At 40.9% G+C, this 19,782-nt stretch overlaps 2 protein-coding genes across 2 annotated transcripts; both read left to right on the top strand.

Moving 5' to 3' along the window:
- Positions 1-2,278, top strand: LOC149647414 (uncharacterized). Its single transcript, XM_089849655.1, has 2 exons — positions 1-1,876; positions 2,107-2,278. The coding sequence occupies exon 1, from the start codon at positions 1-3 to the stop codon at positions 1,861-1,863; it is 1,863 nt and encodes a 620-aa protein (XP_089705781.1). The 3' UTR covers positions 1,864-1,876; positions 2,107-2,278.
- A 14,973-nt stretch (positions 2,279-17,251) lies between these two features.
- LOC149647413 (uncharacterized) lies at positions 17,252-19,186 on the top strand. Its single transcript, XM_089849654.1, has 2 exons — positions 17,252-17,257; positions 17,326-19,186. Exons 1-2 carry the CDS (start codon positions 17,252-17,254, stop codon positions 19,126-19,128), a joined length of 1,809 nt encoding a protein of 602 aa, XP_089705780.1. The 3' UTR covers positions 19,129-19,186.
- The last annotated feature ends 596 nt before the right edge of the window (positions 19,187-19,782 follow it).

Here is a 19,782-nt window from a genome sequence, read left to right as displayed (position 1 = left end):
ATGAAGCCATTACACTACGCTTCCGAACATGACCATATAAATATCGTCAAGTTACTTCTTGAAAAGGGAGCCGATATAGAGGCGAGAGATGCTTATGAAAAAACATGCTTAATCTACGCTTCCGAATCTGGAAATATAGATATCGTCAGATTACTTCTTGAAAAGGGAGCCCAAATAGAGGCGAGTAGTAAATATGGTGGTCAAACATCCTTAATCTTCGCTTCCACACAAGGACATACTGATATCGTCAGATTACTTCTTGAAAAGGGAGCCCAAATTGAGGCGAGATATGCTTATGAAAAAACATCCTTAATCTTCGCTTCCATATATGGACATATAGATATCGTCAGATTACTTCTTGAAAAGGGAGCCCAAATTGAGGCGAGCGATACTTATGAAAAAACATCCTTAATCTACGCTTCCAAACATGGACATATTGATATCATCAGATTACTTCTTGAAAATGGAGCGCAAGTAGAAGTGAAAGATAAAAATGGCCAAATATTCTTAGCTGCCGAAAAGGACCTTTTAAATATCACCAAATTATTTCTTGAAAAGGAAGCCCAATTTGAGAAGATAAACGATAACGGCGAGGCATCCTTATTGATAGCTTCCCAATGCGGACGTAAAGATATTGTCACGTTACTTCTTGAGAAGGGAGTCCAAATTGAAGCGGAAAATCGCCAGGGCCAAACATCCTTAATCCTAGCTTCCCAGATAGGTCGGTTAGATCTGGTCAAACTATTACTTCAAAATCATGCTCGAGTCAATCAGATCGATAACAATGGCGACACACCCTTGACAATTGCTTCTCAGGAAGGTCACTCGCGTATCGTCAGTGTCTTACTTCAAAACGGAGCTCTAATCGATCAGGCCAATCATAATGGCAGAACACCCTTAACATGCGCTTCCATAATGGGTCACTCGCGGCTGGTCAGATTTTTGCTAGAGAGTGGCGCCGATTTATACGCGACTGACAGTGATGGCCAGTGCGCGTCAACACTGGCGAAAGATTCTGCTAAACAAGTAATCAAAAATTGGGTTGTTGAACAAGAAAGACAAAAGGCAAAAGAGAGGAAAACTTTATCATCTTTGAACGAAGGTGTGAATAGCTTGGCAGCGGAGTCGAGAGCCGTTCAAACAGAAACGCAAAGTGAAGATCTTAGTGGTCCATCCGCGACTGAACAGGAAAAAGAAATTTCGACGCTTCGTGCCAGTGTCGCGCACTTGAGCGATGAAGTGACACGACTCGAAGCCCAACTGTCAGCGGTCAGAAGTGAAATGGAGAATTCAGACAGAGAAAAAACGGAAGAGATAAAGAATTTGAAGCGTGAAAGATTGGAATTATCCTCTCGACTGAATACCACCACCGACTCCTCACTCGATGAAGACGAGGATGAGGAACAAGCCGTGACCGAATTGATGGAGACCATAACCTCAAGGAATCAACGCATTGCGTCTCTGATGGCCGAAAAGAAAAGCTTCAAACGGCAAAAAGAGGCCGAAATGGTGGAGTTGAGACAAAACCTGGAAGCGGTCATCTGGAAGAAAGACGAAGAAAATTGTAGATTGAACGCCATCATTGAGGAACTCCGGAACCAGGTCAAAGAGCTGATCGAGAGTAAAAGGGAACTGATCGAGAGCAATAAGGAACTGATCGAGAGTAAAAGGGAACTGAACGATCGGAACGCGAATCTGAGTGAACGCAACGAGCAATTGATCAGATTAGTTCGAGAAAAGGACTTTGAGATTGAAAGGCTAAATCAGCTGATCAGTACACCGGGGAAAGAGACTAACATCACGCACTACCACGGTTCAGTTCACATAACCAGCAGCGGACAAGGGACTGCCTTCAGCTCCTAATTTCATCTAAATGGTGAGTTAAGGCGCGTTCACACCATGCAATATTTCGCGACAAGCACTTCACCAAAGAAGGTTCAGTTCACACTAGGTTAAACTAAAGCTTTCGACAAATATTGCATGATGTGAACAAAGCACCCAAAAAAAGAAATGAATTATTGTCAAAAATGTAAGACACAAAAGAAACCATCAACCTTTGTTCAGTCTTAACAAAACATAAACCACTTTTCATTCGTTTCTTTTCAGGACTGATAACAACTTCAAATCACTCGACATCAGTTGCCCGAAAACGCCACAAGTTCAACGCCTTGACGCGTTCGTCGCGTACGCGTCTGAAGTCTAGACGCGTTGAAGAATAGGCCGAGCTGACAGCTATAAATGAAGGGAAATAAACAATAAGCGTTTGAATGAGCGAGGACCCCCCCCCACGATACCTTCCAAACACTCCAGAGCCCACCAACATTCATCCTTAACTAACCTAACCTCAACCTTTGTCCAAGAAAACCTCCACCTTTGTCTTACCAAACCCCAACCTTTGTCCAACCAAACCCCAACCTTTGTCCAACCAAACCTCAACTTATGTCCAACCAAACCCCAACCTTTGTTCAACCAAACCCCAACTTATGTCCAACCAAACCCCAACCTTTGTTCAACCAAACCCCAACTTATGTCCAACCAAACCCCAACCTTTGTTCAACCAAACCCCAACCTTTGTCCAACCAAACCCCAACCCTTGTCCAACCAAACCCCAACCTTTGTCCAACTAAACCCCAACCTTTGTCCAACCAAACCCCAACCTTTGTCCAACCAAACCCCAACCTTTGTCCAACCAAACCCCAACCTTTGTCCAACCAAACCCCAACCTATGTCCAACCAAACCCCAACCTTTGTCCAACCAAACCCCAACCTTTCCTGTCCTATCCCGAGGAGATGGGCTTTGATTGCTGGGAAGGAAAACGTGAAGGGAAAATGAAATGCATAGACGACCATTTATTAATCTCTTTAGATTGGCAAATTCAATTCCTTTTCCCTTTCAATATTTTCTTGCCGCTCTTTCCGCTTCATTTCCCTTCATCCGGTGTCAATTCGACAAATCTACAAGCTTCCACCCGACCAGGCCATGTCCCAAAAACTGGTGTTCTCACCGCCGCTGTCCCTTCCATTTTACCACAAACTGCCCTCAACCTTTAATAACGACTTACTTATCCCACTGTTTGCAGTAATTAAGTTACAAACTTTGTCCTCGATTCAGGAATTTGACTCTTACGATTTCACGCCATTTTTTAATTTCATTTTCATTGAAGTATTTTGGATATTTTTTTTTCAATTTCATTACTTCAATTTCAATTTTTCATTTTGGATACATTTAACTATTTGCGACATTTTAACCTAATGTATGAACATGAAAATTTTTTTTATCCGATCAGCGATCGAGTGTTGTGAACATTGTATTTAATTATCTACGAACTTTATTCTGTGAATTTGACTTTTATAACTTCACGCCTTTTTTCAATTTAATTTTTATCTACGTATTTTGTGAACAATGGATTTAATTAATTTGCTCAATTTTAAATCGTGAACAATTATTTTTATTTTGCGACGTTCAAGAACTTTCAACTGAATTTACGAATTTTAAAATACATAAATTTTCCCGCCAATGTTGCGAACATTTTGAAGAACAATTTTGTTCCGTGAACTGGCGTAAATGTTTCGCGAATTTAATGAACAATATTTGCGAATGTTCAATTAGCGTTTTTGCGAAATTTCTCGACCTTGTAAATAATTTATTCATTTTTCAATAGACCGCGGCCATTCCCGTGAACTTCGACTAAGTCAAAAATATAGGATATTATAGGACCTTTCATTTAATTATAGGATAATAATAGGACAGGCTCAACAATACAGGATTTTTATAGGACCGCTGGACTAGCTGCGAACTCCGCCCCCTTCTTTAAGCCTACTACTACGCCTTGGGCGTTAGATCATGTCGCTATGGTTGCAGTGCAGGCTTTGACGCCATTTTTTAAACACATACAATCAGGCTGGGAAATAGCAGTGCACTTCCTCTGGTCCAAAACCAGTTTATTAATTGCTTGGACTATTTTTTTAATTCAAGAAGTGGGGGTTACTGGTCCTCGGGACCAGTTTATTAATTGCAAATCTATTGGAGAGCAAAGGCTGGGACCAGTCCGGAGACCAGTTAATTATTTTAGACACTAGGGGGTCACTGGTCCAAAGGACTAGTTTAAAAATTATCCTTATTTCCCAGCCTGCATACAATCTGAGTCAAAACAAAGCGTCGTCTGCTTGAAAGTCGAAAATATTTAAGTTCAGGGTGGGAAATAAGGATTTTTTTCAACTGGACATTGGGCCAGCGACCCCCCAAGCCTGGAATAAATAAACTGGTCCATGACCACTGACCAGGGCGCGTCGTCTGCTAAACTAAAGAAGTGGATAATTACAATATATTAGCTAATGTCTGGACTCTGGAAACCCTTGAATTTTCTTAGTGGTCAAGTGGGCCCCTGACCCCCCCCCCACCCTCCGATTTAATTTTTAAACTGGTCCAGGCAATTTTTAAACTGGTCATTTGCCCTGTGCCACCGCCTTATTTCCCACGCTGTTTAAGTTTCTAGTGTGAAGCAGACGACGCATAAGTTTTGTTATTTTAAATAAAATACTCTAGCGTTAAGCCTTGGCACACGCATAGGGAATATGATATCAATATGTATTATCTGTTTCAAAAAAATGAATTCGAGATTGTATTTTGAGGAAATAAATGCTTTTATTAATGTTATTAATTATGACACTCAAATGTTCATTCCACGAATTAACTCAAATGTGTTCCTTCAAGTTTAAGAGTTCATTTAATTCAAGTTGAGTCGATGCCATTGAGTGGATTTCAATGGGAATGTAAAAGAGTGAATGACTCGTTCTTAATTACGAGTCCGTGGGTTCTTTCTTGATTTCTGCAAAATGAGGCCAAAATACACTGATCATTCTATTAAAGGGACTCCAAAGAGGGCAGCGGCGGAGGGGGGGGGGTAAAATTGAAACGTCACTGGCACCACGTGACGCTAAGATCCAACTAGTCCTTAGTGCTAGTTTCCTAAAACAAAACGAACCAAGTCTCTTCGAACCACTCCTGTCCTTGCTCCGGTGGTGCCTCTGACTTATTTCCAATGATTTTAACACCTCCCCCCCCTTCCCCTGGCTGCCTTCTTTAGAGTCCCTTTGACAGAGAAAGTTTAATATTTGAGACTATTGGGATACAATGGTGCACACGTGTCATAAGTGGGCCAAAAATATTTTAAATAATTTCAAAGAAAATCAACTATTTTTCGACTACAATTGAGTACCGAGTGTCAATCCACCTTCATTCCCTATCGCCACCTGAAGTTAGGCTTATCTCGGGATTCGTGAAGGGAATTTCTCTCCCTAGCGGAGAATAGCCAATTCGGTTCAAGAAGCATCGATCTGGGAATGGATTAAAAATTATGTTTTAGCATCTTGGAGATTATCTTAGATTTCGTCGTGCAGTCAATCGGGAATTTGGAAAATGTAACATTTTCGTTTCCTCAAAGTTCCCCCCTATCTATCTGTTTACCTCCATTGCAGTTAATATTTTTGATCCTTGGATCAGAGGCAATGATTTTACATCACGTGATCGTCTTCTACTCTCTACGAACTGCTATTTCACTTTCTGTTTTCTCGACTTACTTTTGTTCTCAGTTGATTTATCTGGAGCGTATCTAATAAAGACTTTTGAAAAGAAAGCAACAGTGATTATTTTATTTTTAAATGATACTGAATCTTTAATTTTTTTAATAAAATTTATTTGGTGCTAATCAGAATGCTTGGCTTTTAAATTAACTTTTTACACACTTAAAATGTTTTGGTTTAAATATGTATTTCACATTGAATCATTCCCATTTTCTATATAAACAGCCAAGAAGGCAATTAATAAGTCATTTAAATTAAAGGATTTAGTTTTAAAATATTTTAGTCAAATGTAATGGCTGGTAAATTAAATCAGAGTTAAATTAACTATATAACTGTAATTTTAACTAATTCTAGATTAGATAATTTAGTTTTAATTAATATAACAAAAATGTAATTGACTTTTCGTCCATTAATGCAATGAATTTGTAAACTTGAAAGTTTTAAATTCTTTCCTGTGAAATTTAGTCTAGTTTTCTATTTTCGAGCAGTTACCATGTTGAAAGGTCACGCTACAATTGCTACAATTTTCAAATATATTATAACTCGTCTTTGCCGGTTTAGAAGTGTTATTTCGCAACAAATCGAGTTGTTTTATCGTTTCATTCAATTCTTTCTTCAGGATACTAATCTGTTCATCCTTCTCGTTTCTTTCTTGGACCAGCAAATCAAGTTGTTTTTTCGTTATATTCAATTCTTTCTTTAAGATACGAATTTTTTCCTCATTCCCGTCTCTTTCTTGAACGACCAAATCCAGTGCTTTTTTTCGTTGCTCTTCCAGGGTTGTCGAGTAGAACTGTATCGCGTCACAATCTTCCTGATGTTTCTTCTTCAGTCTCGCGATTTCCTTCTCCGATTCATCCTTTTCTCTCAGCGCGGAAGTCAATTCCTCCTGGACATTGTTAACTCGATCATTCAGATCTGTCAAATTTTCTCTCAGTTCTACACTGTTAATGTCATTGGCGACTTTGCCTCCGTACTGCTCTAGGAGAGTTCTAATAACGTTGTGGTGTTTTTTGATAGCCAAGTCCAGAGGAGACTCGCCGTCGTTATTTACAGCGTTAAGATTTGCGCCTTTCATCAACAGAGTCGCGAGGATCTCGAAGTTATTCTCTAAACAACAAAAGTGTACCAGCGTGGAGCCACGATTGTCTCTTTGGTTGACATCCGCGCCTTTCGCGATGAGTTCGCGAACCACATCCAATCGGCCTCTAATTAAAGCCTCCATTAAAGGTGTAACGCCCTCCATATTCACGTGGTCTAATTCAGCTCCCTTTTCTAGCAACAATTTCACCACATCCAAGTGGCCTTCTCGTGAAGCCACGGATAACGCTGTTTGGCCTTTATTGGACACTTGGTCAATTTTAGCTCCTCTTTGGAGCAGCAAACTTACTACATACAAGTGTCCGTTACTAGAAGATACCATCAACGGCGTCCAGCCATCAGAATCAGGTAAGTCAAGGTCAGCTCCGTTTTCTAGCAAGAATTTCACTATGGAAAAGTGACCGTAATAGGAAGCGCTTAATAACAGTTTACTACCATCAAGAGCGAACGAGACGGGGTCAGCTCCGTTTTCAATCAAAAACTTCACAACATGCAAGTGACCTTTTGCGCAAGCGCAAGGTAATGGTGTCCGGCCGAAATTATTCGTAGTGTCAACTGCCGAGCCTTTTTCAATCAAAAATTCGACAACTCCCAAATGGCCGTTGTAGGATGCTGCGTGTAAGGCTGTTTCTCCCTCAATACACTTCTTATCAATCTCAGTTCGTTTTTCTACCAACAACTTCACCACATGTAAGTGGCCATTTCCGGAAGCGAAATGTAATGGTGTCCGGCCATTATTAGTCGTAGTGTCAACTGCTGAGCCTTCTTCAAGCAAATGTTTGACCACTTCCAAATGGCCGTTGTAGGATGATGCGTGTAAGGCCGTCGTTCCCTTAATACACTTCTTATCAATCTCAGCTTCGTTTTCTATCAACAACTTCACTACATGTAAGTGACCATTATGGGAAGCGCAATATAATGGTGTCAGGCCATTATTAGTCGTAGTGTCAACTGCTGAGCCTTTTTCAAGCAAAAATTCGACAACTTCCACATGTCCATTTTGGGAGGCTGCGTGTAAGGCAGTTTCTCCCTCAATACACTTCTTATCAATCTCAGCTCGTTTTTCTATCAACAACTTCACAACATGTAAGTGGCCATTTTGGGAAGCGCAATATAATGGTGTCCAGCCTATATTAGTCGTATTGTCAATTGCTGAGCCTTCTTCAAGCAAATGTTTGACCACTTCCAAATGGCCGTTGTGGGATGCTGCGTGTAAGGCAGTTTCTCCCTCAGTTCCCTTCTTATCAATCTCAGCTTCGTTATCTATAAACCACTTCACCACATGTAAGTGACCATTATGGGAAGCGAAATATAATGGTGTCCAGCCATTATTAGTCGTAGTGTCAACTGCTGAGCCTTTTTCAAGCAAATGTTTGACCACTTCCAAATGGCCGTTGAAGGATGCTGCGTGTAAGGCAGTTGCTCCCCCAAAACACTTCTTATCAACCTCAGCTCCATTGTCTATCAAGAATTTGACCACATCCAATCGGCCTTTCGCGGAAGCTCGCATTAAAAGTGTAGTACCATCCTTATTTGCCTCGTCAATTTCAGCTCCATTTCGAATCAACCGTTTCACCACGTCCAACGGACTTTCAGCAGTTGCGACCAATAAAAGTGTATCGCTATGGTCCCCCTGATTAACTTGGGTTCTAATTTTGCTCAACAACTCGTCAATGGAGGAAGCTTGCCCCAAGGAAGTCCGACCCGATTCATCCTTTTTGTCGTGGTCTTCCGTTCTCTTCAAAGCAGCCTTTACTTTATGTTTGCCGCCAATCTTTGCCGCCTCTTTTCCAAATAATCGGGATTTTGAATTTCCCATCGCGTTGACCGTCGCTCCTCTCTATTCTTCGAAATTACTTCAATTTGACAGCAACCGTTTAGTCTTCTCTGCTTCGACGTCTTCTAGAAAATTTGAATCATCATCATCATGATGCGCTGTGTTTAAAGAGCAGAGTTTCCCCCCAGGAAACACACTTACCCGAACGCTGTTGACAGTTCTGGTCTTTTAAAATGTAAACTACATCTTGGGTTTATTTTAGTGATGGTGAGATGATCAATCGTTCATTTAATCTCCCAATTGTCTTGTATAGTCCCTTACGTTGTTCGAGAGCTAATAAAGATTTCAAACAAAATGAAAATTATTAACAAAACTTAATTTTACACAATCGTTCTTGTAGAGTTTGTGTTATTTTTTTATTAATTATTTTATCAGAATAGCAGCGAAGCAAAACGAGTAGAACGAATCGAACCCAAAACACATCCGGTTAAGCCAAAAAAACTGGGGTTCCCATTTTACCGAAGGTTTACAAGGTGCATGCAGTGTCAGCACTTTACGACACTTGAACCCAACATTGCTTAAGCCTTCAAAGCGGAATTGAGTAACAAACATCAAAACTCGGAAACTTTCACATTTACACTATTAAGAAGTGATATCTAGTTTATTAGGGAGAAGGTGTAAATTCGCGCCACATTTCTAGCTTTATCTCCAGTCCAAAACGTAGGTCCGGAGTTGATCCCCGCCTCTAAATTACAACCAGCATCATCTCATTGGTTCTTGAATACTCACGTCAGCGCGACGCGAATGACGAAAATTACAAGTATTTTCCGACTAAGGAGAGGCGAAATAGCCCGGTAGCCTCCTTTTACGTCCCCCCACTCTTGTATTTTGAAAGGGGGACTGGGACTATGGCGCGCGAATACTTAGGCATCTGATACCTTCTTCCTAATAAACTAGATATCACTTCTTGGTAGGATATTTTAATTTTTCACAAGCATTAATTTAGGCACTAGACTAGACTCCCTAGTCCTATTTGTCGGCCAATAATAGACATAAAATGAACAATCCATCCAAGTGGCCTTGGCTCTATCTAAAGCCTCTCATTCATTTCAGCAAATTACTAATGGCGTCTGTCTCAAAGCCCCTCCCAAATCTTACCCACACGTTAGACTTGGTGTTAGGCCTATTGATTTATATTTACGATATAAACGATTATTTCAATTAAAATGGTTAATTACCACCTTGAACATTGCTCATTAAATCTAGTAATGAAGAGAGTTACGCCCATCACCGAAAAGCAATCAAATCACTTTTAGGGACTTCAGATATTTATTGCTTAGCAACTAAATTGAAAACTCTACAATCACTTACCGTTTAAATTCAATTAAAATTTAGATGCAACTTTGTAATAGAGAATACTGTTGGCCACCCAGGATGTGGTGACGTCACTAAGGTAAGAGTTAGGAGGTTAGGACGTTCCTATACATGGAACAGAAATTTTTCTATGGAAGTTGTTGGAATCTCTCCGTAAGAAAATTCCAAAACAGTTACCACTAGCACCGCGCAAGTCTAAACGTAGCTTAACTTGGGTTAGGTGGCCCGCACTACGAAACAATGCAGTCTTATCTCTGATAATGAAATTATCAAGGTAGGCGTACCTTAATTTCTAAGAGAATTCAGGGAAAACTGCGCTGATTCGACAGGTAAGTGGCGTGATATTACATGGATCCAGAAGGGGATAATAGAAGAAGGATGACACTCTGTATCCTCTTTTATACTTTAGTTATGCAACATGTTTCTTCCCAGGCTGAACCCTTTTTGTTCGCTCTCCCGCTCAACATAATTCAGATGGGCATCGCACCGTGCTAGGGTGAATTCTATAACCATTTTTCAGTACTAAATCCTCAGTAATCAACCCACAAACCTTGATTGTCTTGACGTGGGACAAAAATCCACAAGCGCATGCGCCTTGGCGAATAATTAAGCGCTAATAGAGTAATGATGAGAGGGAACTATTTATCTCGTATGTGATTCGGCTTAGTAATCTTGTGCACTCTAAATGTTGGAAGAATGACGTTACACTTATCCCGTTTTGTGCAGTACACTTCCCTCTAAGAGACGTATTATCTACTTCTGATGGATTTAATAGTACGTGCAAAAATTAAAATATGAATCACTCGATAAAGATAACGGGTCACCTTGGTTTTGAATACAATCTTGTGTCGCAACTTGGATAAAATAAAAGCGGTGTTGGGGGAGAGGCGAACGTGTAAGAACGGCGTCCATCTTGGTGCGAGAAAGAAGACAGGTTCCTCGATCCCAAGAAATGGTAAGTACATTTGCAAGTACTTTCGCGTCATCCGCGCCAGAATAAAGTTTAAATTCCTTACGTGAACAAGTGACGAAAATTCTTTTGTTAAATCTACGTGTGACGGTATCTATTTATAGTTGCGTTTATTTTAGAAATAGTCGTATTGCGAACTTTACAACGAGTTTTCTAACGCAGTACAATAATATAACAACACCTTAAAGTGCTATGGTAGAACAAAATGTCGAGTTTACAAAATGCTAACGTTGAAGTTTTTGAAGAAAAGAAAAGCTTGTTAGCGTCATGTTCTCTCAAGATGATCGCGATACTTTGCGCAATGCCCGCACGTTCGAGTCGAAGAATGCGATTTAAGTAAAGGCGGAGGTGTTAATGACAAATTATCAATGAAATCTCAAACTAAATTGAATTTTAAAATCAGTCGGAGACTGTATTTCCTGTATGTTTCACTAAATGCAGTTTGGTCTTATATTTAGTAGAGGAATCGATATAAAAATTACTAGATTTTCCACTTCACCCTCCCTTTAAAATTACTTGATTTTCTGAAAATGAGGATTTTTATCGGATTTATGAAAATTAACAGAAAATTTAGAGATTTTAATAAAATATTGAATTTTTTTCCTTATGGATTTTGAAATCTTACTAGCACATAACAGATCTTTTGTAATGAATTGGTGTTTATTCTTTGACTAATATCGGTTTTTTATAAATATTTGCAGGATTTGATATCCGCTTCTTTAGGAGAGTGGCCCTTGTCACTTGGGAGCGTTGAATGAGGACACGAGATTAGGGTAGGTTGTTCTGGTACTAGCTCGAGTTGTAAGTCTCTAGCATTACGAACTTGTATAGGTAGTGTCATCCTTATGGAACGTATCAGTTATAAACTTATGATTTTATTAATGTGAAACAACAGGTAGTTGACGTTCCTTATCGCCAGCGTCAGAAAGGCACCAAAACTCATTCTGTTATCAAAGTGGAACAATCGAGTGACTGACATCATCGAAATGGTAAAGTTCATTTTCAAATAGTTCCTTATCTCCCGCGGCGCTTTGTCTCCTCTCAATCGACGTTAAAAGAAATTGGAAAGGTAACTCAATTATCGGGAGGTTCAGTTCTGGCAAAAACTTGTAAAGGGGTATCAGAACATGTCTATGTTAAGAGTATACTTGTTACCTCTCCGAGTGACAATGACGTCATGGAGAGGATATTACCCTGGACGTATTTGTGTGTCTGTCTGTCACCGCGCTTGCAGTTGGCAAATCGGAGCAAACATGTTCGCAATATCCGGACCGTGTTCACAGAAAGCAATATGGCTTCTACTCCATTATCATCGTTAGGGTTAAAATGTACGGAGCGATCGGCTAGGGTTACGAGAAACGTCTAGCCCCCTCCCAATGGCAGGGTTCCACTTAGGATTCACGCAATTGCGGGTTTTCTTATCATTTTCTTTGAATCAATCGACTTACATACCCTATTTTTACACAAAATTCTTAAAGAGGCATACGCTAGAGGTCAAACGTCAACGATAGCTAGGTTTAAAATGATTTTGGGAATAACGTTTCTTATAACGACGTAACTAGATTTAAGGTAAAATACTGACTATAATTTATTTAAGAAAAATCTCTAAATTGGCCAGTCTCGACTCGGAGTGGTTCATTTTGGTTTCCCAACTTGTTAAGAATATTACTGTGTTATATCGGTCACCCATAACGATATCATATCCGCTTTTCCCATCACTATTCTAAAGTGAACCTTTTTCTAAGTATTGTAAAAAGAAACCCTCCAGATTTAGAAAACTGCACGCGGTTTTCGGTTAATGGCTGCACGACGCCTCTCATTGGTTAAAACGCGTTGTTAACTTACGTATACGTAACCATACGTTAGTGTTAACTAAAAGTAATCAATGTTTGAAAATCCAAAACTAATAACAAAAAATCATCAACCAAATATTTATGCCTAAGAAGTAGAAACTGAAAACTACCTCGTAGCGCATTCCATTCAATGCTCTGAAAACTATAGCGGGTTTTATTTGAAAATGTAGATCAAGTCGCATTCGGATTTGCGTTAAATTCCCCTTTTATTTGCATGGCGCTCAAACCCGAATCAGATCAGTTGGAAATGAACTATCTGTAATGGTCGAGCTGGCGATCTCGAAATATCGCGATTCATGACGTAATAGTAGAAGCAAATCACAAGCGGATAAATGGAATACGCAATGAGAAGAACCTTCTCGAGCTTCTACTCCTCTCGCTTTATTCTCTCCGATTCTAACGGCGTTTTCTAAAATGTTTTCAGCCTGGAAATGTGAATGCAGTGAAATGAATTGGACGTCGCTCAACAACCAGAGACACGATTAAATTTCTCGATTCGAAGTGGATACGTCACAAACCAGGACTGCACTTCCTCCTGTAAATACAAAATGTCCACAATTATCTAACCAAACGCTCGCAGTCATCTATCAGCGACAAAAGAATAATTACCGTCTACAATCGCTCCATCGAAATGAAATAAGAACTTGTTGAGGAATTAAACCATGGCGGGAATACAAAATATATACGAAGCTTCGCGCGATGGTGACATAAATAGAGTAATGGCCTTATTGGAGCAAGGGATAGACCCCAACTCGGGTAATTTAACGGAAGGGCGTTTGAAGCCATTACACTACGCTTCCGCACATGGACATATAGATATCGTCAGATTACTTCTTGAAAAGGGAGCCGAAATTGAGGCGAGCGATGTTGCTCGTCTAACATCCTTAATCTACGCTTCCAAATATGGACATATAGATATTATTATATTTATACCTCCCTTATTTCCGAGGTAGGGGAATATAATTTAAGAGTACTATTCTGAGCCTAACTAAGTCGTGGACTAATAATTAATACTGAGGCTAATTAAGATACATTAACTAGTTTATTTGTTATTACATAGTAATAGTACTAAGGGGTTCTATTTATCGACAAGCGTTACGTTTGCTCACCCTGGCTTCATGCGCGTGTCTCTCTCTGCTGTTTTGTTTATAGAGAAAGCAATAGAGGTAGATTAAAATATCTTTCCAATGAAAAGGCTGGCGCCATCTATGCTTAGGTTTTACAAACATAACACTCCTCCCAATTTACATTTCAAGTTATGACTTAGTGAAAATATTTGTTTACAAATATAGGAACAACAATTTTAAATATCACTAACAAGTTTGAATTATTAAATAGGAACTTAAGCTTTAAATTCACTATATGTCCAAGTTCTTTATCACATTAAAGATTAAGGCGCTTAGGAGGCTTAATATGCCTTTTTGATCGTCGTATCCCAGGCGTTGACTCGTTCGGTTGAGTTACCGGGTTTTCCTGAGATCGCTCTGGGGTCGGAGATGACCGATGACGTTGTTGCGAAGAGGTAGTACTATTGCCTGGTGTGTTGAGTGGTGTTTGAGCAGTTGGTGTTCTAGATTGTTCAGAAGGTGGACTAGATATTCGTAAAGAAAGGGGAGTATGTGGTTGTGTCGGTGAGGTAGGTTGCGGGAATAACTCGTCTTGACTAGAGTTATCATTGCGTTCGATAATTTGGTCCTGGTGTCGTCTCCATATCATGTTTTCGTTCGTGTGAATTTTATAAGACACAGGGCCGGTTCGTGCTATTATGGTAGCTGGTGTCCAACCAGGCTTGGCAGTTCGATAATCTCGGGCGTATATGGTTTCTCCGACTTCAAACGGTTTGTTTGAACCACTAGCTCTACGGAGAACTTGTTTAGTTTGCTGTGCTCGAACCCTGTCGCTAATGTCTGGTTTAAGTAGACTGAGACGCGTTCTTAGACTGCGTTTTAAAAACATGTTGGCAGGCGTTTCCCCAGTAGTTGCGTGAGGCGTGTTGCGGTATGTCATCAGGAAATTGTCCAGTTGCTGTTGGATGGACGTTGAAGGATGAGAATGTTTCAAATTCCTTTTTAACGTCTGGACAAACCTCTCGGCTAAACCATTGGTGGCTGGATGGAACGGCGCAGAGAATACATGTTTAACTCCGTTCATGGCGGTAAAATGTTCAAATTCAGTACTCGTGAAACACGGACCGTTATCGCTAACGAGGCATTCTGCTAAGCCAAATCTTGAAAAGATGTTGGTCAGAGACTCTATGGTTTGCTCGGCCGTGGATGATTTCGATATGTATACCTCCGGCCATTTCGAATAGGCGTCGATGGCGACGAAAAACATGTGATTGCGGAAGGGACCAGCGTAGTCGACGTGGACCCGTTGAAATGGTCGGTCAGCGTGTATCCACGGATGGAGAGTGCTCTTAGGCGGATTCTTCCGTAATGATTGGCATTCCGAACAGGATTTTACTTTGAGTTCTAAGTCTTGGTCGATGCCTTTCCAGTAGACGTAGCTACGAGCTAAAGCTTTCATATTGACTATACCGGGATGGTTTTTGTGCAGTTCGTCTAAAACTTTAGGTTGGCATTTTGTCGGAATGACTACTCTCATGCCTCTCAGTAGACAATTGTGCGTGACCGTGAGTTCATCTTTTTTCGATAAGTAAAACTTGAGATCACTCTCTTCCTCCTTTAATTGAGGCCATCCATTCAGAGTGAAATCCAACACCCTGGATAGAATAGGATCTTGGCTGGTAGCTCGAGCAATGTCGAGGCTGGTGATGGGCAAGCAGCTGAGTTGGTGAAAGTTAAATAAATGGGCTCCATCTTCTATATCAGGAACCGTAACCGCGAGTGGAAGTCGCGAAAGCGCGTCGGCGTTGGCATGACGAAGTCCGGGTTTGTACTTTATGGTGTAGTGATGAGCCGCGAGCATGACAGCCCAACGCTGAAGACGTGACGCGGCGAGAATTGGAAGTCCCGAATGGTGACCAAAGATCTTCGTTAGTGGACGTTGGTCGGTATACAACGTAAAATGTCGACCATATAGGTACGAGTGGAATTTCTTAATGCCAAAGATAATGGCGAGAGCTTCTTTTTCGACTTGTGCATAGTTTTGTTCCGTTTTGGTCATAGTACGCGAAGCGTAAGCAATAGGACGTTCATCGCCTGACGGTAGGGTGTGAGCGAGAACGCAGCCGATACCATAGGGTGACGCATCGCAAGACAAAACTAGAGGCAAGGCCGGATCATAGGTTACCAGGACGTGGTCCGAAGTCAATTCATGTTTGATGGCTTCAAAAGCGGCATTACATTCTTGGGTCCATGCCCACGGTGTATCCTTCGCCAGTAAGCGATGTAGTGGGTGGAGTTTCATACTGATGTTGTTGATAAATTTTCCATAATAATTTACCAATCCAATAAAGGAACGTAATTGCGAAACGTTAGTCGGAATAGGAGCGTTTTGTATAGCCATGATCTTCTTCGGAGTAGGGTGTAAACCCTGGGAGTCAATGATGTGACCCAAACATTCAAGAGAGTTTACAAAAAATTTACATTTCTCCCGGCGGACCTTTAATCCGTACTCTTGTAAGCGTGTTAGAACTTTATCTAAGTTGTCCAAATGAGCTTCATCAGTGTCCCCCGTGACCAGGATGTTGTCTTGGAAATTGCTAGCTGAATCGAGACCGGCTAGAACTTGTTCTAGCGTTTTCTGAAAGATTGCCGGAGATGAGGCTATTCCATAAGCGAGCCTGTTAACTTGATATAAACCTCTGGGAGTATTGATGGTCAATACTTTGCTGGTTTCTTCGTCTACCGGGATCTGCATAAATGCTTCACTGAGGTCTATTTCTGTGAATCGGGTTCCCTTGCTCAATTTTTCAAACATTTCTTCTATTCTGGGCATTGGATGATGGTCTACTTGCAGTACGGGATTAACGGTAACCTTATAGTCACCGCAAAGGCGAATAGAACCATTTGGTTTAACGATCGGAACTACCGGCGTAGCCCAATCACTAAATTCCACTGGTGTTATGATGTTTTCCTTTTCCAATCTTTCGAGTTCTTGATTTACCCTTGGGCGTAGAGCATAAGCAACAGTGCGAGCTTGACAGAACTTGGGCTGAGCTCCTTCCCGTAGACGAAGATGAGCTTTAAAATTAGCCAATTTTCCGATTGAGTTATTGAAAACATCTGAATGTTTTGCCAGAATGTCATCTCCGTCGCCAGTTATTATATTTATACCTCCCTTATTTCCGAGGTAGGGGAATATAATTTAAGAGTACTATTCTGAGCCTAACTAAGTCGTGGACTAATAATTAATACTGAGGCTAATTAAGATACATTAACTAGTTTATTTGTTATTACATAGTAATAGTACTAAGGGGTTCTATTTATCGACAAGCGTTACGTTTGCTCACCCTGGCTTCATGCGCGTGTCTCTCTCTGCTGTTTTGTTTATAGAGAAAGCAATAGAGGTAGATTAAAATATCTTTCCAATGAAAAGGCTGGCGCCATCTATGCTTAGGTTTTACAAACATAACAGATATCGTCAGATTACTTCTTGAAAAGGGAGCCCAAATAGAGGCGAGAAGTAAATATGGTGGTCAAACATCCTTAATCTACGCTTCCACACATGGACAAATAGATATCGTCAGATTACTTCTTGAAAAGGGAGCCGAAATAGAGGCGAGTGATCTTGCTGGTGAAACATCCTTAATCTACGCTTCCGAATCTGGACATATAGATATCGTCAGATTACTTCTTGAAAAGGGAGCCGAAATAGAGGCGAGTGATCTTGCTGGTGAAACATCCTTAATCTCCGCTTCCAAATATGGACATATAGATATCGTCAGATTCCTTCTTGAAAAGGGAGCCCAAATTGAGGCGAGAGATAAACATGAAAAAACATCCTTAATCTACGCTTCCACACAAGGACATATAGATATCGTCAGATTACTTCTTGAAAACGGAGCCCAAATTGAGGCTAGAGATAAACATGAAAGAACATCCTTAATCTACGCTTCCGCATGTGGACATATTGATATCATCAGATTACTTCTTGAAAATGGAGCGCAAGTAGAGGTGAAAGATAAAAATGGCCAAATATCCTTATTTGTAGCTTCCAAAACTGAGGTTATGAATATCACCAAATTATTTCTTGAAAATGAAGCCCAATTTGAGAAGATAAACGATACCGGCGAGGCATCCTTATTGATAGCTTCCCAATGTGGACGTAAAGATATTGTCACGTTACTTCTTGAGAAGGGAGTCGAAATTGAAGCGGAAAATCGCCAGGGCCAAACATCCTTAATCCTAGCTTCCCAGATAGGTCGGTTAGATCTGGTCAAACTATTACTTCAAAATCATGCTCGAGTCAATCAGACCGATAATAATGGCGACACACCCTTGACAATTGCTTCTCAGGAAGGTCACTCGCGTATCGTCAGTGTCTTACTTCAAAACGGAGCTCTAATCGATCAGGCCAATCATAATGGCAGAACACCTTTAATGCGCGCTTCCATAATGGGCCACTCGCGGCTGGTCAGATTTTTGCTAGAGAGTGGCGCCGATATAAACGCGACTGACAGTGATGGCCGATGCACGTCGACACTCGCGAAAGATTCTGCTAAACAAGTAATCAAAAATTGGGTTGTTGAACAAGAAAGACAAAAGGCAAAAGAGAGGAAAACTTTATCATCTTTGAACGAAGGTGTGAAAAGCTTGGCATCGGAGTCGAGAGCCGCTCAATCAGAAACGCAAAGTGAAGATCTTAGTGCCAGTCCATCCGCGACTGAACAGGAAAAAGAGATTTCAAATCTTCGTGCCAGTGTCGCGCACTTGAGCGACGAAGTGACACGACTCGAAGCCCAACTGTCAGCGGTGAGAAGTGAAATGGAGAATTCAGACAGAGAAAAAACAGAAGAGATAAAGATTTTGAAGCGTGAAAGGTTGGAATTATCCTCTCGACTGAATACCACCACCAATTCCTCACTCGATGAAGACGAGGAGGCGGAACAAGCCGTGACCGAATTGATGGAGACCCTAACCTCAAGAAATCAACGCATTGCGTCTCTGATGGCCGAAAAGAAAAGCTTCAAACGGCAAAAAGAGGTCGAAATGGAGGAATTGAGAAAGAGCCTGGAAGCGGTCATCTCGAAGAAAGACGAAGAAAATTGCAGATTGAACGCCATCATTGAGGAACTCCGGAACCAGGTCAAAGAACTGATCGAGAGTAAAAAGGAACTGATCGAGAGCAATAAGGAACTGATCGAGAGTAAAAGGGAACTGAACGATCGGAACGCGAATCTGAGTGAACGTAACGAGCAATTGATCAGATTAGTTCGAGAAAAGGACTTGGAGATTGAAAGGCTAAATCAGCTGATCAGTACACCAGGGAAAGAGACTAACATCACGCACTACCACGGTTCAGTTCACATAACCAGCAGCGGACAAGGGACTGCCTTCAGCTCCTAATTTCATCGAAATGGTGAGTTAAGGCGCGTTCACACCATGCAATATTTCGCGACAAGAATTTCACCAAAGAAGGTTCAGTTCACACTAGGTTAAACTAAAGCTTTCGACGAATATTGCATAATGTGAACAAAGCACCCAAAAAGAAATGAATTAATGTCAAAAATGTACAATCAACTTTTGTTCAGTCTTAACAAAACATAAACCACTTTCCATTCAATTTTTTTCGGGACTGATAACAACTTCCAATCACTCGACATCAGTTGCCGACAAACGTCACAAGTTCAACGACTTGACGCGTTCGTCGCGTACGCCTCTGAAGTCTAGACGCGTTGAAGAATAGGCCGAGCTGACAACTACAAATGAAGGGAAATAAACAATAAGAGTTTAAGTGAGCGAGGACCCCCACGACACCTTCCAAAAACGCCCACCAACATTCATCCTCAACTAACCTACCCTCAGCCTTTGTCCAACAAAACCTCCCCACCTTTGTCCAACCAAACCTCAGCCTTTGTCTTACCAAACCCCAACCTTTGTCCAACCAAACCCCAACCTTTGTCCAACCAAACCCCAACCTTTGTCCAACCAAACCCCAACCTTTGTCCAACCAAACCCCAACCTTTGTCCAACCAAACCCCAACCTTTGTCCAACCAAAC

Source organism: Phalangium opilio, unplaced genomic scaffold (genome assembly GCF_054372755.1).
Source record: "Phalangium opilio isolate 3A_F unplaced genomic scaffold, DU_Popi_V2 ptg000089l_1, whole genome shotgun sequence".
Classification (NCBI taxonomy): Eukaryota; Metazoa; Arthropoda; class Arachnida; order Opiliones; family Phalangiidae; genus Phalangium; species Phalangium opilio.
Note: the sequence above shows the minus strand (reverse complement) of the source record. Positions and strands in the feature narration are given on the sequence as shown.

Excerpts from the sequence above, each read along its gene's own strand:
- LOC149647414 (XM_089849655.1), top strand. The coding sequence starts at position 1 with ATGAAGCCATTACACTACGCTTCCGAACATGACCATATAAATATCGTC.